The sequence below is a fragment of the Notothenia rossii genome (genome assembly GCF_949606895.1).
Source record: "Notothenia rossii genome assembly, chromosome: 6".
In the NCBI taxonomy this organism is placed as follows: Eukaryota; Metazoa; Chordata; class Actinopteri; order Perciformes; family Nototheniidae; genus Notothenia; species Notothenia rossii.
The window spans coordinates 30,647,107-30,674,649 of NC_136909.1; the positions used below are offsets into that span (position 1 = coordinate 30,647,107).

General features: G+C 40.5%; 2 protein-coding genes across 3 annotated transcripts; both read left to right on the forward strand.

Moving 5' to 3' along the window:
• Positions 1–2,179: 2,179 nt before the first annotated feature.
• On the forward strand, positions 2,180–23,938 carry LOC307044562 (uncharacterized protein; the record flags this gene model as incomplete). Its single annotated transcript, XM_079689872.1, has 3 exons — positions 2,180–2,544; positions 6,863–6,939; positions 23,764–23,938. The coding sequence occupies exons 1-3, from the start codon at positions 2,287–2,289 to the stop codon at positions 23,936–23,938; spliced, it is 510 nt and encodes a 169-aa protein (XP_079545998.1). The 5' UTR covers positions 2,180–2,286.
• Positions 15,155–19,743, forward strand: LOC307043748 (uncharacterized protein). Of its 2 annotated transcripts, XM_079688525.1 has the most exons (6): positions 15,162–15,669; positions 16,684–16,729; positions 16,911–17,002; positions 17,896–18,006; positions 18,266–18,542; positions 19,374–19,743. In XM_079688525.1, the coding sequence occupies exons 2-6, from the start codon at positions 16,691–16,693 to the stop codon at positions 19,581–19,583; spliced, it is 729 nt and encodes a 242-aa protein (XP_079544651.1). In that variant the 5' UTR covers positions 15,162–15,669; positions 16,684–16,690; the 3' UTR covers positions 19,584–19,743. The 2 variants fall into 2 exon arrangements, with proteins under 2 accessions (XP_079544652.1, XP_079544651.1); XM_079688526.1 differs by lacking the exon at positions 17,896–18,006 and having other exon boundaries at positions 15,155–15,669.
• Positions 23,939–27,543: the final 3,605 nt, after the last annotated feature.

Genomic DNA, 27,543 nt, shown 5'->3' on the forward strand with positions numbered 1-27,543 from the left:
TATTGCATCTGTTGCCTGAAGACAGTTCTTCTCACATCCCAGTGAACTCCTCAGTGCTGTCATGAACCGGTGAGAGTTTATCTTGCCCGTGTTTCACCCCTGAAAGGACTCAAGCTGGCATTGGGTTGTCTGGAGCATGAGATTGTGGATTCTGAGGGGACCCCAAATTGTCTTTTTACTGTTATCCAAAAACATTTCTGTAGCATGCGTGTGTATTGAGTTTACAAAGCTCCCTTTCACTCCATTTTTCTTATGCTCGGCAGTTTCAACGGGATTATTATTGTCCCCTCTTTTATCAAGTGTGACAGACTTGTCACTGTTTCATTTTTCGAGCTGTGTGCCCTGAGATCTTGGCGTATTGTACACTGGAGCACCAAACAGATTGAACAGATGTTTCTGACACTTTGTGTGATGCTTCACCCACAGATTCTGTCTGTAGGATATGCTCTAAGAGGTTAAATTGGGCTTTGCTGCTGCTGCTGCTCCTGATGCAGCTGCTGGAGTCGCCTGAAAATTGGTCCCTCTGTTGCAACGATCAATAGAGACTTCCATCCTGTTCACATTAAAAGGCACATAATGCCCACGGTGCACCAAGATGTTCATGCTACTCTTCAAAAAGACGAATACAATATTTTGAGTGTAAAACTTTTTGTGTGGGATTATTGTACACCATTAATAGACTACTCAGAAATATTTAGTTTTTTTTCTCAAATATATCTCAACCATAGTTGCCAGTTGCCATAGCCAGATTAAATAAGTAGAAGACAGAAATTCAGGGTAAACTTCTTCCAAATGTATAAAAATGTTTTCGGTAAGGCAACTGATTTTTCATTATGTCATTTACTTCCTGTATACATAAATGTCACCATTTGATACACTGTACCAGAATATAGGTAAGATATAGACTCTGGACCTACTGTCTTTCCTGTTTTCCATCACCTATTTTGTTCTTGGTCTGTGTATATACCTAATATTGTTGATAAGGTGATTAGAGTGTATTTTCCAAATTAGCAGGTTGAGAGTGTTCAAGGTCCATCTAAGTGCTGCATGGACTAAAATGTTACGGAACAGATGGAGCATGAAAAGTTAGATTAATAGACTGAGAGGAAATTAATTATTGATTTTGCAACATTATCTTGATTAATTCATTTGGATTGATTGCATGAAGTCTCACATAGCTGGGATTTTGACAAAGCCAGTTATCAAAAAAGCTTTGGCTCACTTCAGTCAGTATCAATAAATTCACAATGGTGGGTTAGTAGATAATCTATAATCTCACTATAAATATAAGGAAAATGTATGACACTCAGTTTTGGGGTCCGTATTGTGCGTGCTGGTTTACTGTCACATATTGGCTTACTTGGAAACTTGACGAGAACAGAGCCATCCTTAATCTCATTAGTAACACCTGTCCTTTTTCGCTATGGCCTTAATTAGGCTTTTGATGGTGGAAAATAACACAGACAATTAATCACATTAAAAGCAATCCATAGGTGTGTCCTAGGCCTACTCAGGGTCTACTGTCTTATTGGGGAGGCTTACTAAGACTCTTAATGGAACACATTCATCATAAATGTTATACATTGCTTTTTCTGAAGTGATAAAGTAAACTCTGCAGTGAAAAAAAGGATTCTAACTCAAATAAACTCATTGCTGATATAATAATCACCTCGCTCTTCATTTGACGGGGTGTCATGTTTGTGTTGATTATAACATGCTGGAAATGGTTGCTTTATACTGCCATGCCAATGCATTTCTTTTGACTATATTTTGAACTATTGGTTCAAAATATAGAAAAGGCCTGAATCTGACATTTAAACTTTTGTGGTAGGCTACTGTAAAAACAATATTTTGCCATAGAAATGTCAAGTGTGTCATTGGAAACAGCTCAAATAAAGCTATCCGATAGTGCACTTGGCTGCCTTATTAGTCAGATTTTCGTTCACATGTTAGAATCCCACACATAAGTGGTTTCAGTCACATTATAGTAAGCTGTTCAGTAGAACACCAACCTTACATTTAACACCAAATGTCTAGCTTCATTTTTGTGCAACACTTAGGTGGATATAGGGCTTTAAAATGCAGTGTCCACATAGCCTACTTTTGGCCACAAACTTTTACTTCCTTGTGGGCTGAGCTTCATTTGTCGTAACTATGGGAAACGGAGATCGCAGGGCAAACCGCATGGAGCAGAAGTTGGTGAAATGTAGGCCTACCCTTTAACTCCGTGTATTCGCTCCAGTGATAGTCACCATTTTCATGCAATTGTAATTTTACACATTTATCATGATACATCGATATTACACGCCAGACCTACGTTGTTTGGGAACAGCCAAGTCTGTCCCGGTGTGTGACCGTCCTCCGTGGAGCGGTTCCTCACGTCCGGGGCGGACAGAGCCGGACTCCCGGGAGACTTGTGGCCGCCGGCAGTTGAGCGGGCAGGGCTGGCTGGAAGATCCCCGGAGACAGAGTGGGGTTACCAGACTTTCCTCACACCTGGAAACCAAATCATTGATCCAGGACAATGTGGTAGAACAACATGAGGTAACTTAAGGCCTATTTCATTATTATCCCAAATAAATTGCTTGGTGTCAGTGTCAGTCACATTCACACATTAGTTTTGTCCGTGTATAAATATCTTCTCTCAGATGACTTCTCCCACACCCTGTAAACACATCATCAGAAAATCATTTTGATGCTTTGAATCAGGATTAACTTAAAAGATGGCTGGCAGTTTATTCATCTCACCCCAAATTAAAAACGGCACATTTGAAGAAACCCAAACCCTCTCTCTCTCTCTCTCTCTCTTTAAACAATCTTTGATTAAAAAAATCATCAGGCAGCTGCTAAAGATCAGAGATCTTCACGGTCTCTCTTGCTTTTACTCCTTTGAACTGCTATTTTCCCTCTCAAGTGATATTAATATATGTCTTTGTATTGTGTATGTAGGCCTGCGTGTGATTCCTTTCAATTCATAGCACCAGTTCCATCTCCTATTAATCAGTTACACCATCCGCCTACTCCGGGCTACATACAGGAGTCCCAGCCAATACCAGTTGTTTTTAAATTTTGCAAAACCACATTTTCTAGCCTAGACGAAAACACATTTCGGACTTGCAATCAAAGGAAGGGAGCCACTCATGCCATGACTCAGTCTCCTTTAACTGTCCTCAGTGCAATTTGAGTTGCAGACAATCGCAGATATGATTTGATCTGATCCCCCAAAGCCAGTTTCCACTAATAAATGCATTTGAAGTAAGACCCCTTCAATTCTATGATGATTGCATCCACCAATGTGCTGGGGAGGGCTCAGCAGAGTCCAGTCACAGCGACTCAGATCCACGGGATATTAGCAGCTAATGCATCAAGCGGGATGAAATGTCAAATGGCTGGTTTGTTCCTGTGGACAATGCATTCATCATAATTATTGTGAGTCTGGCTCAGTTGCTGAGGCCGGCCTGCAAACAGAGAGAAGTGGTCCATATCAGAACTGACACATCAGAATGGATTGGCTATGGAAATATATTTTTGAAAAGTTGTTTCATACGTTTTTGCAGCCAGCAAAGAGTCAGAAATAATTTGGAATGATGCTTCAAACTTGATCTAGCACAAATTGATTCTATCTGTAGATGGAATGTATTTGTTGAATTGGTTTAGCCATGCCGGTTGCCAATCCATTGCCGCTATGACTGTGGGGAACAAGAGTAAGCTGGTATAGACTGTAAATCAACAAGGAGGGAGAACAAGGCAATCTCATTGCCTGCAGTTTCCTGCCCTCTGTTATTGTATTTTCAATGCTTTTGATTCACCTCCCTGTAGTACTGTTAAGACAAATGCAATACCAACAGCATTGTTCCGTTTGTTACTCCTCGTGTGTTGATGGAAATACACAGGCTGAGGCCAACAGAAGGAGTTTTTTTTTTTTTTACAAGTCTTTTTATTTCATTATAGTGTACAATAATCGATGCCATTTCATTTACATGGTAATATCACAGTACACTCACTACACTCCCCACTCCCTCCCTCCACCGCACATGCCCACACAGGCAAAACCAAAACACGGTTATCAAGAAAACTTAAACAACATAGCCATTAAAATAAACACAGAAAGGAAAACAAAACAAAAACAAAAACATCAAAGTATAACAAACAAATAATACAATACAGCGACAATGTAGACAATGACAACACCACAACTACTATTTCCGGCCGTCAGGACTAATAGCCACAGAATGCACCATTCCACCACTGGTCATATCTCAGATATATTTTCCAAATAAGAAAACAATGGCAACTACAGAGCTTGAAAAATATGTCCACGATTATGTTTTTCCAATGTCATTTTCTCCAGAGGTAAAACATATGTTATCTGATCAATGAAAAGTTTAAATGTTGGGGGACGTTCATTCTTCCAGAATAAAAGTATACATTTCTTGGCAAAATATGTTATTGTGATTAGTATTCTGTAATGTTTGGCGTTCAGTTTAAAGTTTGGCATGTCATTTAACAGGAAAAAACATGGATTTAGGCTCATTTCGATGCCTAAAACGGCTTTTGTGAGAGCATGAATCGAATCCCAGAAATGTTTCAAGAGATCACAATCCCAAAACAGATGCATGAATGTTCCTTCTTTTATGTTACATCTCGGACAGTTTGGAGAGTTTTCTTTTGAAATTGTATGCATCTTTATGGGTGTGAGGTAACATTTGTTGATGCATTTAAAGTTTGCTTCTTTGATTTTATTGCTTGTGAATGGAAAATGTATTCTTTCACAAATATTGAGCCAAGTAGTTTAATCTATCTGCATCCTTAAGTCCTTTTCTCAGATATGTTCTCAAGTTAGAAAGGATGACTGATCTCTTTTAGAAGGAGTTTGTATGGGAACATGCATTTTCTGTTTGCATTCGCATACAGCATCATAGGCTGAGGTCTCTATTCTCTGTGTCCAAGTAGCAGAGAGAGAACAACAGTGACTCAACAGTATGACTCAAAAGAGATTTGCAGCAAATGAGCTCATCCATCAGCAGAAGCGTGTGTGGACAAGGGGATGATGAGGGTGAGGAGGAAGATGAAGAGAGACGGTGGGGCGGAGCAGGGGGCTGTGAAATATGACGGCCTTGGCATTTCCATGCTCTCCGGCACCTGCTTTTGTCCTTTGGATGTTGCAGCTTGAAGACCTGAGCTCAGCCTGGTCCTTGTCGAGTCCACCTGAAGCTTTGCCATTACTCTGAACAAAGTCATGATATTTGGAGGAGTCACATTTTTACCTGCTTTAACCACCAGCGAGTCAGCGTTTACTCCCTGGAACTGTTATGCTGTTCCAACCTCTCAATGAAGACATGTTATATTAAAAGGGAGTGAAATATTCAAACGCAAGACATGTTAGCATGGTGGTGCCATAATTAAATATATTCAAGAATGCTTGTGCACATTTAACCCAAATTGCAGCCAAATATATTTCTTATTTTTAGAAAGTTTGCGATCTCCCTGGAATAAAAATATATATAAGTGCTCTGTGAGTTTAAACAGAGCTTGACTGAACATAATTATTTTTGTCCCAACTGACCTACGAGGGGCTCGGTGCAGTTAAACAGGTTAATTGTGCATGGCTACTAATTTACAAGGCCTTTGAAGATGAAGAAGACACAAGATTGATCTGGAACAACAGATGGCTGGCCTTTAAGTCATTGATCTGTGGTCAGAGTTTAAGAGGTGGCTTGATTAAAAGGTGTAGATGTCATCAGCAAGGAATACTTTCGTGGGTAGACATTTTTAGTAACGTTGTAATAGCCAGATGCTGCAAAGACATAAACATTTAACTTTAATTGCAAATTAGGAACACTTATAGGGAAAAAAGAAGCTTGACTTCTAGATTCAGGCTCATTCCCAATTCATACTGAATGTGTCAAGCAATACAATTTTAATAGCCCATATGTGGACCACGATGATGGCAGTTTTAGCTCTGAATATTATAGTCATTTTTGATAAGATTTTGTTTTTCATAAAAAGTTAGAAAAAAAAAAGTTGTTAACGGCCGAAATGACAAGTGTCGCTTAGCCTTAGAGTCTAGCTGCTAGAAATAGCTAGCGATGTAAGCTAGCATTAGCTCTGCAAAATGAGTTGATACGCAGTCTCTGGCTGACTCTTTAAGTTTCAGCTTAATGGTTTTAAAACAGTCTTGTAAATGAAGTCTCAAATATGTACTCGATTGATATAAAGGCCTACATTAGGCTATACCAGGCTAAAAGACTGCAAAGCTGGGTGTCAAAAATTTAGCATTGTCATTTCTCGCCAGGTGATCTGTGTAGAAGACAAAACATACATTTCTGTTCTTTTTTGCAAGTAAAGAGAACATTGAAAATGAAGAATGTTAAAAATGAACATCTAGTCCAAGCCAATGCCTCCCTGCATTCTTTTTGATGATCTATTCATCTACAGATGACCTACCATAGATAGTCCACTAAGCCATTAACAGCAACCCTCCAGATTCCACAGGAGGAAGTAAGGTGACTGATAATCTTCCAGCCCACATTTATACTCCTCACACACCCTCATCCAATTTAAATCATTGAAAACATCAGTTTATCTTACAGAAGGAGGGTTTCTTTACCCTTTGCAGTTAATTATGTAAAGATGAATTGCCTGATTAACTGTCATTTCCAAAAGCGATGTCATATTAAAGACACAATCTTTACTCCTGGCCTTCTGCCCAATTTGCAGAGGTCACATGGGGATGCAGCAGAGTCTTTCATGGGTGAAAAAGTGCTCTGAGGTCCAGAGCTACTCGTACGAAAAAAAGATAATAGCTGGCTGCTAGTCCTTTTGTTTTTACGTCTTTGTTTTTGTGCACATTCTTTTCCAGAGATGGCCAGTTTGTCCTACGCAGGCTGGAAAGAGAGCTGATATCGTTTCCCTGAGGAAGCATCTGGGCACCACCAGGTGAGAGTTACATCTGTGAGTGATAAGCAAATATGACCCCTTCTGTTGATACAAATATGTGGTGTCTAGCTGAGTTTTCCTGGGGGAAGACAGCAAAAGCAGCATATGGAAAAATTCACATTTAAAAATAACATACCTCTTAAAAAAAAGGTTTCAGTTCTTGTGTGTCCTGCAGGGGAGGAGTCCTGGCAATGAAAAAGCGCTGGCATTTGGTCCAATGTGTGTGCGTGTATTTGTGTGTGCAACCCACCACCCCACTAGAGACAACATCCTCTGGGGGCTCCAAGGGTACTTTCAACCAGCTGACATTTCTGTCGGCCTCTGATAGAGCCTAGAGTGTTGAATTATTCATACAGGTGTTATGGGGAAAGGTTGCCATTTTCACAGGAGATACCAACCCCCAGATGAATTGTGGCAGTTTGTCCCTGCATGTAAAGTACTAATGATTTGGGTCTGTGATGCCTTTAAGGACAAATGGCAGCCCATTTTACTTTCAGCTCTCATGTCTAAAGCCTGTACGTCTCAATGCACTTCTGGCAACCTTACACTTAATCAGCAAGCTTTAATTGTTTTCAGCTCGGACAGGTAGAAACATTTGACACTGGTCTGTTATTTAGCGCTCAATATTTCAATTTGATTAAATATGACTATCAACATTATCTCTTCTCACCACAGTAATAGCACTAAAGGGTCAGTTCAACCCAAGAACAAAAAATAAATTGTGTCCCCTTTTAGTGTGTTTAGCTAAGGAGGAAACCAATGATCTTAAGAGTTACTGATTTTTAAAAACTTTATACCTCTTTCACCAAAATTAGCTTTTTGAAACACAGGAAAATCATCGATGAAGATCGAGAATCAGAGCTTTAGTGTCTTCCATTTTTAAGTGAAGACTATGATATATTTAATTAGATATGAGAATAGTTTTGATGATCTACTCCAACCCTCTGCAAGAAAGCAAGTGGACGTAGTTTCAATATTCAAACAAAGCAATTAACAGTGTGTCAAGGTGTGAACTCTGAGGCATGAACTCAAATGCACGACTCAAACTCAGACTCGGATAGCGTTTCAAAATAAAGACTTTACTGGGATTTGCACAGTAATGAAAACAAGGAAAACAAAAACACTCTTTCGAGGAAAACTAGAATCGTGATCTATATCATAGATCCGTGAGAAGTCCGTGAGGTAAGCAGGAACGTAGGCCATAGAGAGACAACGAACTGACAATGAACAGGAGGGAGCTAACACAATATATACACAGGTAAAGGGGACACAGGTGGAAACAATCAGGGCGGGGAAAATAATCAAGGACGCAGGAGACAGAAGGGGGTGGGGAGCGTGGAGGCCTGAAATGAGAGGGAGAATTAATTAAGGGAATAAACATAAAGCACAGGACAAAGGGACATGACAAAACTAACATAAAGAATAAACTTTCACTATAAGTTTCTTAGACATGACAGTACCCCCCCTTCTAGGGACGGCTCCTGACGGCCCAGGCTCCTCTGAGTTGAGGCGGTCAAAATCCTCAATGAGGCTTTTATCTATGACGAAGCGGGAAGAAATCCATTGCCGCTCCTCAGGACCATAACCCTTCCAGTCAACCAGTAGCTGTCGCCCTCTACCCCTTTTCCGACTAGCCAATAGTGTCTTGACTTTGTAAACCGGACCTCCATCGATCATCCGGGGGGGGTTTGGCGGTGGGAACCTTAGTGCTCTCCTTCAATGGTTTTAGTTTCCCTACATGGAAGGTGGGATGTACCTTCATGGCCCTGGGAAGCCGCAGTCTCACTGAAACCGGGTTGATGACCTTGGTGATGGGAAAAGGACCCACAAACCGGGGAGCCAATTTTCGGGAGAGTAAGTGGAGGGGAAGGTCTCGTGTAGAGAGCCAGACTTTTTGGCCTGGCTGGTATACAGGGGCTGGTCGGCCTTTTCGGTCTGTTGCTCTTTTAACCAGTTGTGAATTCCTGCAGAGGATCTTCCTAGCCGCAGCCCACACGCGCCGACAACGACTGACCAGATCGTGGGCAGACGGGACCGTGACCCCTCTCTCCGTGGCTGGGAACAGTGGCGGCTGGTAGCCATAAACACAGTGAAACGGGGAAAGGCCCGTGGCCGAAGTAGGGAGGATGTTGTGCGCATACTCAACCCAGGTGAGGTGCTCGCTCCAGGAGGATGGATTCTGGGACACCAGGCAGCGAAGGCAGGTCTCCAGTTCTTGATTGAACTGTCTGGCCGTTAGACTCCGGATGGTATCCAGACGAGAGACTGAAAGTGGCACCGATGAGGCTGCAGAACTCCTTCCAGAAGCGTGACACAAACTGGGGGCCCCGGTCGGAGACAATATCCTCTGGGAAACCATGAAGCCGAAACACATTATGCATCATGACCTCAGCCGTTTCCTTAGCTGAGGGCATCTTGGGCAGAGCAATGAAATGTGTCATTTTAGAAAACCGGTCCACTACCGTGAGAACTGTGGTTTTACCTCTAGAGAGGGGCAGGCCAGTGACGAAGTCCATGGAGATCTCTGCTGACCAAGTCAGCGCTCCTACCACCCGGTTTAATGGGATGATGGGTTCCGGCTCCTTGACCGCAGGCACAGGGTCAAACAGACGGGACAGAGCGTCAGGCTTGACATTCTGAGACCCCGGCCTGTAGGAAAGAACAAAGTCAAAACGGTTAAAAAACAAGGTCCACCTAGCCTGGCGGGAGTTCAGTCTTTTGGCTTTTCTTATATACTCCAGGTTTTTGTGATCGGTCCAGACCACAAAAGGATGCTCGGCTCCCTCCAACCAATGCCTCCACTCTTCCAGTGCCAGCTTCACGGCCAGCAACTCACGGTTTCCCACGTCGTAATTTCTCTCTGCTGGGGAGAGCTTCCTGGACAGGCCCGGCGTGGTTTGATCGAAGATCTTTCTCATAGTGTCTATGAAGTTTTCCAGAGACCCGCAGATGGGGGAGCCTCGAGACCACTCTGCCGTAGCCCACGCTGCTGCTCGGCCGGAGAGATGGGAGATCATGAAAGCCACTTTGGAATTGTCCGTGGGAAAAGCAGCCGGTTGGTGGTGATAGTGTAGCTCCCACTGCAGGATGAACGGCCGGCAGCCTTCCGAGTCTCCGGAGTACTTTTCGGGTGGAGCCAGACGCATGGAAGCACTGTGCGGCTCAGTGGCCCGGTTGGGATCGGATCCGGTCGCCGCTAGAACCGGAGGAGTCGTAGGAGGAGAAACAGCCTGCAGGTGAGTGAGTACACGCTGAACCTCTGCTGCCAGTAGATTTACTTGGGTCGTCACCGATGTTTGTAGTTCCCCATGGCCGTTGGTTAGATTCTGCACTCCCTGCTGCATGGTGGCCATATGCTCCTCTTGTTGCCCAAGACGTTGGCCCTGGAAGTGGATGGCGTTCTTAATCTGATCTGAGTCGGCTGAGTTCATTTTGTTGGTCAGTTCGTACTGTCAAGGAGTGAACTCTGAGGCATGAACTCAATTGCACGACTCAAACTCAAGACTCGGATAGTGTTTCAAAATAAAGACTTTACTGGGATTTGCACAGTAATGAAAACAAGGAAAACAAAAACACTCTTTCGAGGAAAACTAGAACAGTGACCAGTAACATAGATCCGTGAGAAGTCCGTGAGGTAAGCAGGAACGTAGGTCATAGAGAGACAACGAACTGACAATGAACAGGAGGGAGCTAACACAATATATACACAGGTAAAGGGGACACAGGTGGAAACAATCAGGGCGGGGAAAATAATCAAGGACGCAGGAGACAGAAGGGGGCGGGGAGCGTGGAGGCCTGAAATGAGAGGGAGAATTAATTAAGGGAATAAACATAAAGCACAGACAAAGGGACATGACCAAACTAACATAAAGAATACACTTTCACTATAAGTTTCTTAGACATGACACAGTGAACAACTTGTCTTGCTGTCACAGCTCTATTATTGAATTCTATTCACTCTTTAAGCTATACAGCTCACACAAACCATACGCTTACAATGATCAAATATGGGTTTATTATCAGTTTTGTTTGACATGGATGTTTGACAGACAATATTTTTTGTTTGCTGGCTGACAGGTTATAAGCTACAGATCAGAGCCACATGAATACATTGGATGCTGACAGCTGATTAAGCTGATTAAGAAGCCCCAGAAAACAGGCTGTGTGCATTTTTCCATGGAGTTATGGTACTTGTGCAGTACTTATATGCTATATAGCACATGGATCTGCTTGGAAAGAAACACTAAATTCATTCATATATAATTTGTTTACTGTATAAGACCTTTAAAGTTAGACTGTTAAACCATCAGTTCACAAGGTTTATTTAATTCCTAGAAACAATAATAGTATGTTAAGTGCGGTCTGCAAACAAAGTTTTAAAGAGGAGGATTTGATCACAACTTCTCTGAGAGGTGGTATAAGTATGATAACACTTTGTGACATCCAGATATAGAACATAATGTATCCTGACAAGGGAAAATAATTCCCATTGTCAGGATCTTCATTAATTCCATTCATGTCAAAAGGAGTAAGGATGAGTGGTGTGGAAAAAAAAGCATTGCAGCTCTTTGACTTAAGGGCCAGCTGTAGCTCAGGAGTTTGAGCATGTCATCCACCAATAAGAATATCGACATTCTGATCTCCGTCTCTATATAAATCCAAGTCCATTAACATGTAAAGACAGAATTCTGAAAAAAATATCACTATCCTCAGATTAAAAACACAGAAATATCAGAAAAACTGGTTCAGGGTGTCTAATAATGTATTGCAAATGGCCCTAATCCTCTGTAGGAAGGGGATTTGTCACATAATGGAGGTAATCCCAAAACACATGTACACAGCTGTAATAATTGTCTCCTTTTGAAGATGAGGTGGAAATTAGGACACATTTAAAGATTTTGCACCACAGCTGTCATGTTATTTACAGGATGTCTAAGGATCTTTGTGCATCTTGGTCATGCTTTCATGGCTTTAACCAGTCCCTATCCATGCATTAAGTAATTTCTGTCACAATATGGAGGTGAACTTTGGTTCTCCTTTAAATGGTCTGATGTGAAAATAACATCAGGGTCCAGTTTGAATTCTTATTTCTTGCTGTTTCTTTCCTGTTCTATTTCAGTAGACGCTACAAAGCTTAAATTAATCAGCGTTTTGGCTCGTACCCTTGCCTGTGGCAGTCTGTCACGTATGACTGTGCCATCTTGTGTTGTCGTGGCCTGCCATTTGTCTCTGGCGATGTTGACACGAAACATCCCACGCTGTCTTGTCAACAATGCTGCGAATCCTGTTTCTCAACATGTTGCAGATGACAGATAATACCTTCCAAGAAGTAGCATTCTTCTGCTAGAGTTATAATTAGGATTTAATTATGAAATGTGTTTGAAATTCCTTAATGTCATGCTGCAGTCACTTGTGCACCATACCCTGCGAAATCCAGGCTTGAATCATAACTCATGCTTCAAAAATGCACCTGTGCGATTATGATACACGGACATCTTAGTTGGTCTAATCACTGTAAGGATTCCTAACCTACCACAAACCCTATCTCTTTTTGTTGCCTGGCAACAAGCTGCCATCCAAAAAAAAATAAACGGCCCCCCTCTACCAACACCCTCCCTCAATGCACAAATGTGGACATTTTTTAAATCAATTTTTAACCACCGTTCAAGCCTCCGTTCCAAGCGCCGTCGTCTTTAATGAGCTTTTCAAGCCAGCCTCTGAGTTGTGGTCATGATTCACTCTCACAAAAGAAGAACAACTTGTTATTGACTGGGAAAACAGACGGTGGTGATGAGAAAAGGCATAATGGGGTTTCACTTCAGAGCTTCTTGGCTTTCAAATACAAAAGTTTCATTGTGTGTTTGCGTATTGATGATACACTGCTTCTCCTCCATGCCTTTTATTTTCTTGTCACACCAAATACTGCAGCCTTCCATTGACTCGGCTGCTTTATTCTCTCTGCTGCTTTCCCTCTCACCCCCTGTCTTCCCCTTTAGCACATTATTGTTTAGCTTTCATGTTACATTCAGGCTTAGCCGGTGCTGTTGCACACACATTTGTTTATGTGGTGCATCAAACACAATCAAAAAGACACCCACTAGCCTGCCATTAAGAATATATGAATCAATTTAAAAAACAACCTCATATGAACTAAAGTGAAAGAGCCACTTGAGTGCTAACAAAATGAGTCACGTCTGAGGCAAAGTCACCAAGCAACCTCCCACTCTATTGGCAGCCGGCAGCTACTCTGGGGAAAAACTTTTTTGCACATTTGAAGCTACGAGTCATTAGCGATGCTGATAGAAACACACTTTAATTAAGACTGCTGCATTTTGGACTTAGATGTCACATCTGAAGATTAATAAGTAATATCAGGGGTGTGGTGGTATGCAAATAGAACAGACATGCCTCCGAGCTAAACTGGTGCACTCTGTGTATCGCCAAACTGAGCCAAATTAGCATGCTGCAGTACAAGTGCTCTGTGCCCCCCTCCTAGGCTGAAGTGCTTGGCTCTACTTGTGGGCAAAATATTACCAGCCAGCTGCTCGCTAGATAACAAATAAGAACTGGAGCAGAAGAGGATAGGAACATATGCAGGCATATGTGCCGTTTGTGCTTTATCCTTGCAAAAATCCCACTTGGCCTTTAACAGAAAGGTTACGAGAGTAACTATGGTCACCGTGGCTCAGACCCCTCACTCTACTACTTTTGCAAAACTTTGTATTTTGTAACCTTCATTCTTGTTTCATATATTGATTTAGTAGATACTGGGTTCCAATACGTATGTGCCTACTGCAATACACTCAAGATGTTGTTCCTGCTTGAGCTTCTGCATTTTCAGACTCTTAGACCAAGAGGACTAGAGACAGAAGCCCGGCGGGGACCCTGTTTTTTTTTTCTTCAGGACACTGTGTCTCAGGGGATCTTAATATTTAAGAACCTATTAATGTGTTATACCACATTAATGGAAATAATCTCAGCTAAATGACGATATAAACCATTTTTACCAAAACAAAACACAAGTCTCATAAGAAGCATCTAAATGACCCCTTAGCGAAAAATGCTAACGGACATTGGCACAGAACTCAAGATAAAAGTACCCTTATTACTTATCGTAGCTGCACATACAAGACCTCCGATTAAAGCTGAGGTTCCACAGATTATTTAGGTATATAGTATCATCACTGAGTGATCCGAATTTGCGACAGGGGAGGCTAAAACAGACATCGCAACACGTACCTTTACGTAGCTTCTAGGGAGATCGTCTCACCGTAGCTGTTAATCTGATCAAAAGACGTGTTCAATGGCATTAAAACGAGAAAAACGCGGCTGAATCGGTTAATCCATAGGTTGATAAAATTCCTGGGCAATAATTGGAAATATTTATAATCCATAATTCAATTTTTATGTAAAAATCGCAGAGCAAAAGTTAGCTGCTAATGGTAGCCGAGTGGCTGCTGCTTCCGGTCTTGGGGCTATGCGGCAGTATAATACACACACAGGACCAAATAAGGACTATGTGGGAGTTCCCCTCGATTCCATTGGCTCTGACGGTTAGAAAGAGATGTCACATGTCAAAATCCAGCAGGGGGGGCCAGAGATATGAAAAATCCACCCAAATGGCCCCAGAAGAGGTTTTTTTGTGCTAAATCTTTCATAAAAATGTCAAATATCACTTGTTTTGCATCAGGGTACTTATTATATGTTGTACTTTGGATTCCTAAAGCTTTTGGTCTACTAACCCATCATCCAAGGTTAGTTTTCACTATAAGTACAAAATATTTTTGGGACGGACACTATAATTTACAGTTTTTTACCATGTTCAATCTGAATTTTCTTTAAAATAAAAAACATCTCTATTGAATCTGACTTTTCTACATCCAACTGACAGGTTTATCATTACTTTGAGAAAAAAGATTATTAGTTTAACCCTTTTAGAAGGGAAGTTATGGTCATTTGTTCTGGGAATGTCATTTTCGAGCCTGAAACCTGAAAAACAGGCTCGGGGTTTAACAGGTTAAAGGCTCACTCAACTTGCATAAATCTTTTCAACTACGTTTCTAATACAATGGTGGGAAAATGCTTCTTAGGCTGCAAAGATTTTTTCATTGCATTATTGCAAATGGCCACTGAAACACATTTGCAGCCAAGCTTAATGGAAGTTAAAGATTTATGGAATCAAATTAGGGTCAATAATATTCACAAATTATTTCACAGTCTGCAGTTGTATATCACCTGTTGTGCGCATGTGAAAAGATTTTGTGCATGTGTAAAAAAGTTTTGTGCACACAGATATAATTTGCTCGTGTAAAAACATTTTGCAGCTGTAGAAATATTTTGTGCGTGTGTGAAAAGTTTTTGCAGATATAATTTGCACGTGTAAAAAAGTTTTGCAGGTGTAGAAATATTTTGTGCAAGGATATTTACAACAGTGAGGTTTCACAAAGTCTGAGATACGGACACACAAATTTCCTATCTGTGTGTGCGAACCTGAAGTTACAAGCTACAAGCTGCTATTTACGAGTACGAATTTTGACCCTGTTTTTACGCCTGAGTATGCTAGCCAATCAGCACGTTGCCCACTGACTAGCCAATCGGGACGTAGCCCACTGACCATCCAATCATAGGACACAAGGTTCTAACGCGTTCGTTTTGCTGACCTGCGCCACTTGGAGCGTGCTTGCGGGAGTCAACATGGAGGAGCCCGAGGCGAACTCTTGTGGGACACAGGTGGGTTGACGGAACATGCCACTACAGTTTTAATTAACTAACGTTACATCGTAATTAACTAAATATATCAAGACAGCTGTGCGTGCATCCCTGAGTTACTTATATTTTATATTTAACGCTAGCTAGTTGATGTGGTCTTTGCTATTGTCTTAGCTAGCTACAGTCTGTTGGCTAAATTAACGTTTGTTGTTGTTGTGCCGTTTGAATGAGTAACGTTAATGTTAAAGAAATTAATGCAACACTTTTGTCGGGTGCTTCCTGACATAATGCCCCGGGCATTTAATATGGAGAGGAAGGTAACGTAACGTTAGTTAGCCAAAGGTCGAAAAGGTTCAGTTTCCAATCCGACTTGTGTTCACGTCAGCTGGAAAATAAGTGAACAGAAAAGGAACGGTAAAGTGGGCTAACCATACGATCTTCATAATCAATAATAAATAACTGTATGGCCTACTCAACACAAATGCTCCTTACAACCCGCTGCAATAGACGATGAGCGATTCATGTTTTCTTAAAAATCAATCAATCATATTATTATTATTATTATTATCAATCTAATTATTTTATTTGTTTAAATATAATTGTATATTTTTTTCATATACTCTACAGTCCATGCATTATACTTTTTTGCATGAAAAGGGTAGAACTTCAAAAGCTTTAACCTGAAACACATGCCTCACTGCTCGAGTTCAGGCCAAAATTAGCCTTACTTCATTCATTTAAAAGACCAATCAGCAATATTTAGGACACAAATAACATAGTTATAACAATAAATGCTCTTCCTCAGCTTTGTTTTATATAATGTAAACACAAGCAGTATTGTAGCCAAAGATAAACATTTCACTATACATTGTGCGGGTCATCTTATGTAGGCGCCGATCACATCATGTTATTCAGCACAACACCACAAAAAGGGGTCTGGCGATGGACACGAAGATTATTTCAATCATCAAAGGACTTGGTGGGACAAGATGTGGTGTGGATACATCAAGCAATTAATACCTTTTTATTTTGCAGATATGGTATGGTAATATTTGGTGGAATTGATGGATTTTCAAGAAAGGTTAGTGCTTCCTGGAGTTTATTTTACAATTGACCAAAAGTGAATTGATATTAAATGCCATTTTTTAAAGTTAATTATCACGCACATACAGTATGGGGTCAGTATTTAATTCATTAATAGGTTATTTGAGTACTGTGTTTCTGTGGTGCTTACTTTTTCCTTTCTATAAATGCTCTCATAGATCATGTACCTACAAGTAGCCAATAACAACAAGGCTTCAACAGCTCTGCAGTTCTTCCTTGAGGCTGTGGACAAACACGGATTTCCATCCAGGTAACAGGCTATTTCTTGTTTTGTGTGTGTTTTTTTTTACATGTAAACATTGGATTATTGGAAATAGTGAATATGAAGAAAAATGTCAGGTGCACTTGATACAGTTAAAAGAACACTGATTTGTATCAGTCTAGGCCATTTTATAAAAATAAGGTAGACTTTTGTCACGGCAGCCGTATTGACATGAACTAGCAGGTAAATACAGGTTAAATTAATTAAGTTGATATAAGGTTCCATTCTATTTAGTGCAGTAGAGCCTTTCCAGTGAGCCAACATGCACAATAGCAGCACCCTGACTGTTTGATCTGAATGGAACAGAACATTAATTAGTATCACTGGTAACACCTGTGTTTACCCTACTATTTTATGTCAAAATGGCTGCTTTTCAAAAAGGTCTATAGGCCTACATGATCAACAGATTTTTCACTAAGTTTTACAAGAAAAGTTGTAAATTGATAGTTGGGGATATAGTGCCTATTAAGCAAAGGCCCAGGAAGCCCTAGCACCCCCTATATGTCATTTCTGAAACAACACTTTACCAGTGATGACACTTATGGGGATGGCCTTAGAATGAGATTGGATTATTCATTCCTTGTTTATATTACTTTACATGACCTCATGACATATTCCCAATATTATGTGTAGGTCTTTCCAGTGATGTGCCCATAAAGAATGTTTCAGTCTCATACTAAAACCTCTTGTTTCTGTGGTAACAAAATCTTTAAAACTGCTGGTTCCCTGGGGGATTAGCCAGGAGCCAATAGTGAAGCTTGTTAAATGGCTATAGCTGTACTTAGAAAACTGGAGATACAGCCAGCTCTAAGAGTACAGAGATTCAAATTTCACATTGTCAAATTACTTAACATGGTATCTGTATGGTTGTACATGTCAAGGGTCAGAGGAGACCAAGGTGTGGAAAATGTGGACATTGCCAGACATATGTTTGACGTTCGTGGGTGCAGCAGGGGAAGCATCATCTCAGGGAAAAGTGTTCATAATCAAAGGTAATATCAGTGTATGGTTGTAGCTTCTGTCATAAAGCTTTCTTTGGTCAAAATATCTTTTGCTAGTGTATCGCTTAATAGTGACGTGCTGCCATTAATTATGGTGCTAAAAGTTGTTGCTGAGATTAATGTACATATTAGTGTTATTAGGGATGGGGAAAAATCCATTGAGTTACTATTTGCATTTTTTGCAACGTAAAGGTGTGATAATTGTTTACGGACTGCATTTATTCATTTATTTTTGTCAACTGTCTTTCAGGATAGAGCGCCTGTGGCGTGACGTGTGGAATGTCGTGTCAAGTATTTATTACGATCTGCTCCACAGCCTAGAGGAGGATGGCCTGCTCGACCCAGCAAATTGCACACACCTTTTCTGTGCTCAGTATGTCTTTCTGCCCCGAATTCAGGAAGATCTTGACACATTCACAGATGGCTGGAATAACCATTCACTCCGAACAGAACGTAACCTCACTCCTAACCAGCTGTGGGAAATCGGGAAGAGTCAGAGCCCTGTCAGCCCTCCTGACAACTTCGAGGTAAAGGGGAAAAACTGTTTTGTAGTTCTGTGTTTTATTCACCATTGTGGAGGAAGCCAATGTTAGCACACCTTGCTTTCTTTTAGAAGTCATAACAATGTTAGTATTTGGTTATATGTTTATTTGACAAAATCCTTACACTGTTCTTAATATTATAATGAAAATGCAACACACGGGAACTGGAATTTAGCCTACCAGGACCACTGTGTTTCACTTTACCAGGCATCTTCCAATAGTACACATCAATAACCATATGCATAATCAGGCTACAGCAGAATTACAATTTGTGTCAAAGCCAACAATGGGCTATGCAACACAATGTAACATTGAGTTTCAGTTGCATAGAATAGTTTTGTTGATATACAAAGACATAGGCCACAATCCGAAAAATGTAAAACTAATGAAAACAACTACTGTTGTTATTTTTCTTTGAATTTGTAGGCCTCAAAAATAATATTGCAGGAAAAAAAGATGCTGACTTCTTTCACTGGTAAATTAACACCTGAAAACTGCAATGAATATGCAGTGCACTAGTCTATTTAGTCTGTACAAGGATAACATTTAAACTAAATAAATGGCTTAATAAATTACAGTTCAGTAATGCATGTCAAGTGATTGAAATCTAGTTTAGTGTTCATGTCAAGATTGACAAAACAACAATTTAATCAGTGGGGTGGAAATAATTTAATAATAAATAATGGACTGTATTAGTAATTTAGAATTTGTATTTGTTGGGAGCCAAATGATTTCTAGAAAAGGTTCCTGACCACTGTTTTAGGGTGTCATCCCATGTAATTATTTTTAACTAACCCGATTACTTTTTTATTTCAGGGGATCCATTTTCCAGATGTGGAAATTGCAGACATGGATCAAATTGGAGTACAGGTTCCTGAACTGGCATCTCGCCTGGGCATCGAAGAACTGGAAGGACTGAATCAACTTTTTAATCCTACTGCTCCTTCATTGTGTTTTGGGGCAGACATCTATAGTGCTGTAGTTCACTACATAGAGGGTGTCCTTGAATCAAGTCAGGAAGCATAAGGCATAATGCATACTAACTTTCAGCAGTGGAAGAAGTATTCAGTAATTAGTTGCATTTAAATCCTTTATATCCTGTTGGCTAGTTTAATCTCCATCAATGCATCATATTCTATAAGATCATCATGTGTTTGTATCTTTGTCTCTGTCCTGTGAAAACCACGTATCTACAAAGTCAGAAAAACAGCCTGTTTTCAGCTTTGTGACGACTACTTTTCAAGCTGATCCAAGAGGCTTTTTAAAGAGTTTATTTAGCTGAAGAAGAATTTAAGTAACACTTCATCCTTCAGTTGATCACAAACATTCAACACCAACACATCTGGAGATACGTGGTACTTTTGTGGGGGTGGTTGGGTAGAGGATGATGGAATATATATATATATATATATATATATATATATATATATATATATATATATATATATATATATATATATATATATATATATATATAGGGCATGACTGTTATATTCTCATTTTGAAAAGGGAAAATAAATGTATTTCAATTTTAGAGGCCTACTTTATTTGTAGTAACCTGAAATGTTACTCTTAGAATAACATGGCTTTCCACTAGCTAATGCAGTTCCTTGTTACATGAAAGATACTACAGTAGTAGTATAATGTTCTATTTTAGAACTCACAATAATGTCCCTACCTTTCATCCTGACATTGACTTCTGTTCATTCCGCTACGACTTGAAAAAATCATTTTCAGAGACTTCAACCTGCATTCAAAATAGTCCCCGGGGAAATGTTTACACAGCAAATGATCAGTTCTGTGGTTTATGAATGGAAATTACTTTTTTAGCCGCAGAACATTTTAAGGTATATAATATAATAATTCACATTTTGATTGTTGTGAAAAATGTAAAATGTGGGTAAATTGAAATGAAGCAAACATCCAAAGTCACTGGTCAATGGTTTATTTCTTAGAATCTTTGGATACAAGAGCTGTAGGATTCAAGTAAATACATCAGCAATAACAAGTACTGTAATAGACCATTTTCTAAATATTGACTCTATTAACAGAATGAATGATGCCATTGGTTACAACTACCTGAACCAGGTGCCAGAACTACATATGGCACAATCCAAACAGCCCTTCCAACAAAATGCAGTACAAAAAGAGTACCAGGCAAAGGTTATAGTATCTGTCACAAAATGTCATGTTCAAGTTCAATTTTGAGCTGACCACTGGAACAAATGAAGTAGTAATAATCTCAAAAGGTTTCGTTTCTGTGAGTCGATATTCTTAAAATGGAGATCTCTTTTCAGGTAAAAGAATACCAAAGACAAAATCCCTTTTTACACCAATGAACAAAAGCAGAAGCTCCATAACACTGAAACAATGTTTTTTTTGCAACAGAATCATACTGATGAGCAGTATCTAAACTAGACCAAAGCCTGTAACATAGGTTGCAATGCAGCTCTCCACATGCTTGGAAAAGTCCTCATAGTTTTGGAAGTGCCCAGGTACATGCAATGTGCCAAAACATGTGGAAGACTTCAGGTACGCCCCCTTCACAACTCGGACCTTCAAGGTGTCTAGGGATTTCCCACCCTACCCAGAATTTTGTCAGCTGTTCGAGTTGGGATGGAGAGGCTGCATTCAAAGACAACAAGAGGTTGTGGAAATACATCAAATAAATGACATTTGCGTTTTTAAAGATGAGCTGTATTTTACTGCTTTACCATGTTGTTTTATATATAGGTAAATGGAAATACTTTGTTGGGATAGTACTGAGCCCAAAAAAGGAGGGTGGCACAAAGTAGTATTAGCAAAGACCACATCAACTAGCTAGCGTTAAATATACAATTTAAGTAACTCCGGGATGCACGCACAGCTGTCTTGATATATTTAGTTAATTACGATGTAACGTCAGTTAATTAAAACTGTAGTGGCATGTTCCGTGGTAGCATGTAATTAACCCACCTGTGTCCCACAAGAGTTCGCCTCGGGCTCCTCCATGTTGACTCCCGCAAGCACGCTCCAAGTGGCGCAGGTCAGCAAAACGAACGCGTTAGAACCTTGTGTCCTATGATTGGATGGTCAGTGGGCTACGTCCCGATTGGCTAGTCAGTGGACAACGTGCTGATTGGCTAGCATACTCAGGCGTAAAAACAGGGTCAAAATTCGTACTCGTAAATAGCAGCTTGTAGCTTGTAACTTCAGGTTCGCACACACAGATAGGAAATTTGTGTGTCCGTATCTCAGACTTTGTGAAACCTCACTGTTGTAAATATCCTTGCACAAAATATTTCTACACCTGCAAAACTTTTTTACACGTGCAAATTATATCTGCAAAAACTTTTCACACACGCACAAAATATTTCTACAGCTGCAACATGTTTTTACACGAGCAAATTATATCTGTGTGCACAAAACTTTTTTACACATGCACAAAATCTTTTCACATGCGCACAACAGGTGATATACAACTGCAGACTGTGAAATAATTTGTGAATATTATTGACCCTAATTTGATTCCATAAAGATTCCCTATTATGCTTTTTGGGGTTTTCCTTCCCTGCAGTGTGTTGTATAGGTTTGTGTGCATGTAAATGGGCTGCAAAGGCAAAAATCCCCTCCAACACATTGCACATGATAGGCTAAGGGGCCGGAAATCTCTAAGTGTTTGACCAATCACAACAGAGCCGTCAAGCTAACCAATCAGAGCAGACTGGGCTCTGGTTTCAGACAGAGGGTGAAAAGAGGTGCTGCAGCATAGGCAGTATGATTACAAAAATAAAGACCTTTTTAAACATTAAAGCATGTTAACGTGTCCCGGTAAAGGCACAAGATATAAATATGGAACTTGAACATTAGCATTATAGGGTCCCTATAAAACAAGGGAGAAACACAGGGTCAGAGAATGGGGTTTAACACATGTAACTGAACCTGGATGCATGATAAAATATGCTAAAAATAAAGGATCGGTGCTGTCTGACAGTCGTAACTTTTTGGGTACTCTTGAATTGATGAAAGTTGATACCCAATAGAAGGCTTTCAATTTGAAAGCATTGGTTTATGGGTAAACCAATATATCTCAGTCTGTATCAAGTAAACTCTGTGAACTTCACTTCAGACTGTAGTATGAGTTAACTCAGTGTAACTCAATATAAGATATATACATAGAAGTATACATATGAATATACCTATTGTTTGCAGATACTGTACAGTTTGTGTCTTTTTGCATGTTGTAGTAGCATGATGAGCAAAAACCCACACAAATGACCAATTCATCACAACATTTTTCACATGTTACCTCGCACTGAGTTTTATAATTACAGTTGGCTGGAAATGACAATTTCATGAAACTACATAAACCTTAATATTTAATTATTACCTATTCTGTAGAATTTGGTTTTATTATTACATTGAAATGCCCTGGTCTTCCAACATTGGTAACATCTATTTAAAACGAACCAGAGCCTTTTTTACATTGTAAATCACATCCCTGTAATATCCCTTTGAATCTCAGTTGATTCAAACAATAAAACATCATACTCCCATCTTAACTCTCCACTCCAGCTCAGCACAAAGAGCTTCGTCGCAGAGTGAACTTTGACCTGGTTTTCCTCTGCCTCCTTCACTCACTAGAAGGCGATGTAAAATGATTAAGAAACACTGAAGTGTGTTAGCTCAGCCGCTCCACTGACAAAGCCATCACGACAGTTGCTTCTAAGCAGCCTCTTTTAATTTTCCACTGCAGCATTAATGCAAAGGTAATTACGCGTGCAGTATGAGAAAAACAAGCAAACAGTATTTGAGGAAAGGTTATGGTTGAAAGCTAAACCTCTATAATTAAGTCATTAATCTGGCCAGACGTAACACGTTTCTCCCATAATGCTCTAGTTAGGTGTCATTTGTGCCTGCAGCTTTGGTGTTCTCTGATTTGCATGATTTACAGTGCACTTTGTGTATGTGTGTGCACGTGCGTACATGCATGCTCGATGGATGTGAGGGATTATTGTTAAGTCACGTGAGCACGTCTGACCGTAACTCATGGGCTGTGATGGTTTTTTGTATGTCTGACAGGATATTAATGTGTTGGACTGGCATTTGTTCTCTCTGCAATTTTATCTGTCATTTTGATTCCTGGAAAGTGAACATTTATCATCATTAAAGCGTGACGGTGCTGCCCTGTATTTATGACTCCCGCTCCTGTCTCCATGCTTTGCAGGCGTTTGGTGTCGGCAATTAAGCGAGGCCAGAGCTACTTCCACCTCCTGCAGAAAGAGGAGCAGGAGAAGCAGGAGGAAGAGGAGAGGCAGCGGATGAGGAGGGAGGAGCAGTTGAGAACAGAGCCACGACCTCCCAGTTTCTCCTCCGACTCCGACAGCAATTCAGAGGGGTGAGCTCACATCAGCTCAGTGTATTTTCATATTTCTTGCAGTGTCACTCATTGGCGCAGTCTATCTCTTTTTAGACCACCTTAGCTGCACTAACAATGTGTCAAATGACAAAAGAAATGTGCTCCTTATGACAATCAACTTTAAAGGGGCTCTATTATGCTCATTTTCAGGTTCATATGTATATGTTGTGCCTCCACTGTGAAATGCTTCCATGCTTTAATGTTCAAAAAGCTCTTTATTTTTCTCACACTGCCTCTGCTGCAGCACCTCTTTTCACCCTCTGTCTAAAACCATCTCATTGGTTAGCTGGCTGGCTCTGTTGTGATTGGTCAACTGCTTAGAGATCTCCCATCCTATCACGTACAATGTGTTGAAGCGCTAGCCAATAGAAGCGCAAGTTTAACATAGTGATCAGTATTTTACAGAATTAAACTAAGGAATTTAATGGAGGCGTTTCAGGCAGGGTGGGAGAGAAACTCCCTCTGGAGGGAACGTTGGGATTTTAACCTTTGCAGACCATTTACAAGCTCAGAAATGTATATAGCACACTACATGGATGGGAAACCCCCAAAAAGCATAATAGGGCTTCTTTGACCAAATCACTCGCCTCACATGTTTTGTAGCCATATATGAATTTCATTGGAGATTTATACATTCAAATTATGATCTCCTATTATCATGGTCAGATAAAGATTATAAAAAAAGATGCGTTTCAAGATCCAAGTTCTTACCAACAACTACTTGAAGCTGAACAGTAGCAGTGGCGGCCGGCCCATAGGAGCGCTAGGGGCGCCGCCCCCCCTCTTCCCACATGTTTGATTGTCATTAAAAATTAAAAATTAATAAAAAAATATATTTCCAAAAAATATATATTTTTTATTTTTATTTTTAAAGAACAAGTTAAATATTATATAGTTGGTATCAGTAAAATGTATAATCTACAATAAAATCTCGTTTAAAATTGTTTTACGATGTCTAAAGTTACTGATAAGTCACATGTTTCCTGCCTGGCCGCAGCGTGTATCATTACCCTCTCTCGTCCGGGCGGTAGAAAAGAGCCCTCAGCCAGAGCAGCTGCAACCAACTAGCTGACTGTTGCTATCTGTAAACTATGCCGCCGAAACATAATTTCAGCCAATCAGCGTCGTCAGATCTGATATTCAAAGGGCGCCCTTTCAGCGCCCTGGCCTGTGTGTCTGTTTAGACTCGTATCCAAGGTGACGCTACAGTAGGGGATGGCTGCGTCTGCAGGTGTAGACTCTGGTGCTAGTGGATCGCCGGAGCTGTAGATTAACATTTGCATGCTTATTGTAGCTGTAAGGGCAATACCTGTAGCACCATGGAGCATATGTGTGGGCTGGACCTGTATTTTACAGGAAAGGAGTGATCAGAGGGTTGAGTTGTCGATTCTTGTTCAGTTGTCATCTTCCTCACCCTCTCAGACTTTGAGTTGCGCGCGCTGCTAAAGAGACGCGCTACCATGGAAACCAAACAATGGTGTGCCTACAGTATATTAAAATCAGAGTGGAAACAGTCGTGAGTAAATCTGATTTTGTCAGAAATCGGGAGAAATGCGGGAGGGTTGGCAAGTATGACACACACACACACACACACACACACACACACACACACACACACACACACACACACACACACACACACACACACACACAAACACACACACACACACACACACACACACACACACAAACACACACACACACACACACACTCACACACACACACACACACACAATGTTCGTATTTAGTCTCCTGATTTGAAATGCCCTAGTATGGTTTTGTCACCATTTCCATAGCCCCACCAAAAATATTTTCCACCAGCCGCCACTGAACAGTAATATTGCAAATGATAAACTAGGTTAAACTGGAATAGATTTAACTTCATAATGAAAGGTAACGCACATATACTGTATATCCAGAGATGTCAACAGGAATTAAAAGCTAATATAGCTAATGTATAATATAACTAAGGATCATATAAGTCATCCTTAGTTGATGGTACCAGTTTAAAATAACTCGTCACATCAGTCGCATCATCCATATGTTCACATGGTTCTAACAGCAGTGTATGTCTGCTGCGTTCAGGTGGCCTCTGCCTACAGAATCCAGCTGTTCAGGTGTGACTGTAGCGTGGCCGTGCAGGAAGAAGATCCAGTCAGCGCGACCTTTCACCCCCCTCCACCACTCTCTCAGCTCTCCTCTGCTGAGTGAAGCACCGAGGTAAAGTTTACTGTTCACCGCACGGCCTGTTTACTTAACCAAGATGGTGGCCTTTATATGAGACGCATATATGTGTGAGTGTTTTATTCTACTTAAAGGTGTGGTATGTAAGTTTGAGAAACCGGCTCGAGATACACTCTTTGTTATATTCCATGGAATGCTCTTAACATCCCGATAGCGATGAATATCTTAAGTGCTTTGACAATAAATCCATACAAAAATGTCGTCTGTGGAAGCCGTAGTACTGTAAAAAGCACGACCAATCATTTTAGCCGGCCCGGCTAAAATAACCGGATGGCCTACCTGCCTGTCAGCCTTCCATCTGTGCAAAAACTTATCTCGTGCCCTCATTGGTCATGTGCGCGTTCGTGTGTGTTGGAGGAGGGGCTCTGTAAGGATTTGGCAGATTTTTTACAGCTGTGTATTTTCAAATTCTAGCGCACTCATGCTGGTTTCTCCAAAATTACATACCCCACCTTTAAGGTTACAAGCCGCTCGAGCAGTTTAAGAGCAGCACCACACACATTAAAAAGAGACGTGAGAAACACAGCCGCCTCGCATTTCGTCCAACTATAAGTCGATAACCTTCAGGTTAACAGTGCTTATACAATGTTGTGCTATACTTCACCATATGCAGTTCATAGGTGGAGTTAGTGTAGATGTAGCTGGAAACAGGAGCTGTTTGCTGTTTATACTCCACAAATAACTCTTAAAGTTAGTCTTAAACCAGAAAAGAAATGTCTAGGCTTTGACCTATACAAATAAATAGTTTGTGGGATCAAATAATAAAAAGAAACGCATTTAATTACCCATGATCATTCAGTGCCTTTTATAGAGGGGTGCAGTTATGGCATGGGCCAGACTCGGAAGTTAGCATAGCAAAGGGGTCCCTTGATAAAAAGCAATGGGATTTGGAATTCGGTAAATTGAAGAATACAGTATAAGTTCTGTGGCCATCACACATTTATGATACTTCACATGTTTGTTCAGCGGAATAATCTCTACATATGAAATCTACTTTGTGATTTTTGAAGCTTTAATACAATTGCCAGGGTTTTGTCTAAACCGGGTAACAGGGGCGCTGCGCTCTTTTTACCAAAATGTCAATTTTCCCCCTAAAATGTTAAAGTGATGCAGGAAAACAATATCTCTTTTAGTCTAAAACTGTATAATTACTACCGTCAGAAGGCCTAGAAAGCTTTGTTTTTACGGAGCTCCGACGTCACGTTGTTGGTTACATCCGCGGCGCCATATTGTTTAAGGCCGTCATGTTTTCTCGAGAATTGATCAATCGTATATACCAGATCGGCGCCACAGTGTTGCCCCCATATTATATTTTCATAGAAAAACCTCTGCAAACCACAAGT

What these genes read in the sequence shown, in the direction of transcription:
- LOC307043748 (XM_079688525.1), top strand. Translation starts at nt 16,691, where the DNA reads ATGGTAATATTTGGTGGAATTGATGGATTTTCAAGAAAG. An exon ending in AAACACGGATTTCCATCCAG is followed by an intron (nt 17,003 to 17,895) that starts GTAACAGGCTAT and finishes GTACATGTCAAG; the next exon opens with GGTCAGAGGAGACCAAGGTG. An exon ending in AAAAGTGTTCATAATCAAAG is followed by an intron (nt 18,007 to 18,265) that starts GTAATATCAGTG and finishes ACTGTCTTTCAG; the next exon opens with GATAGAGCGCCTGTGGCGTG.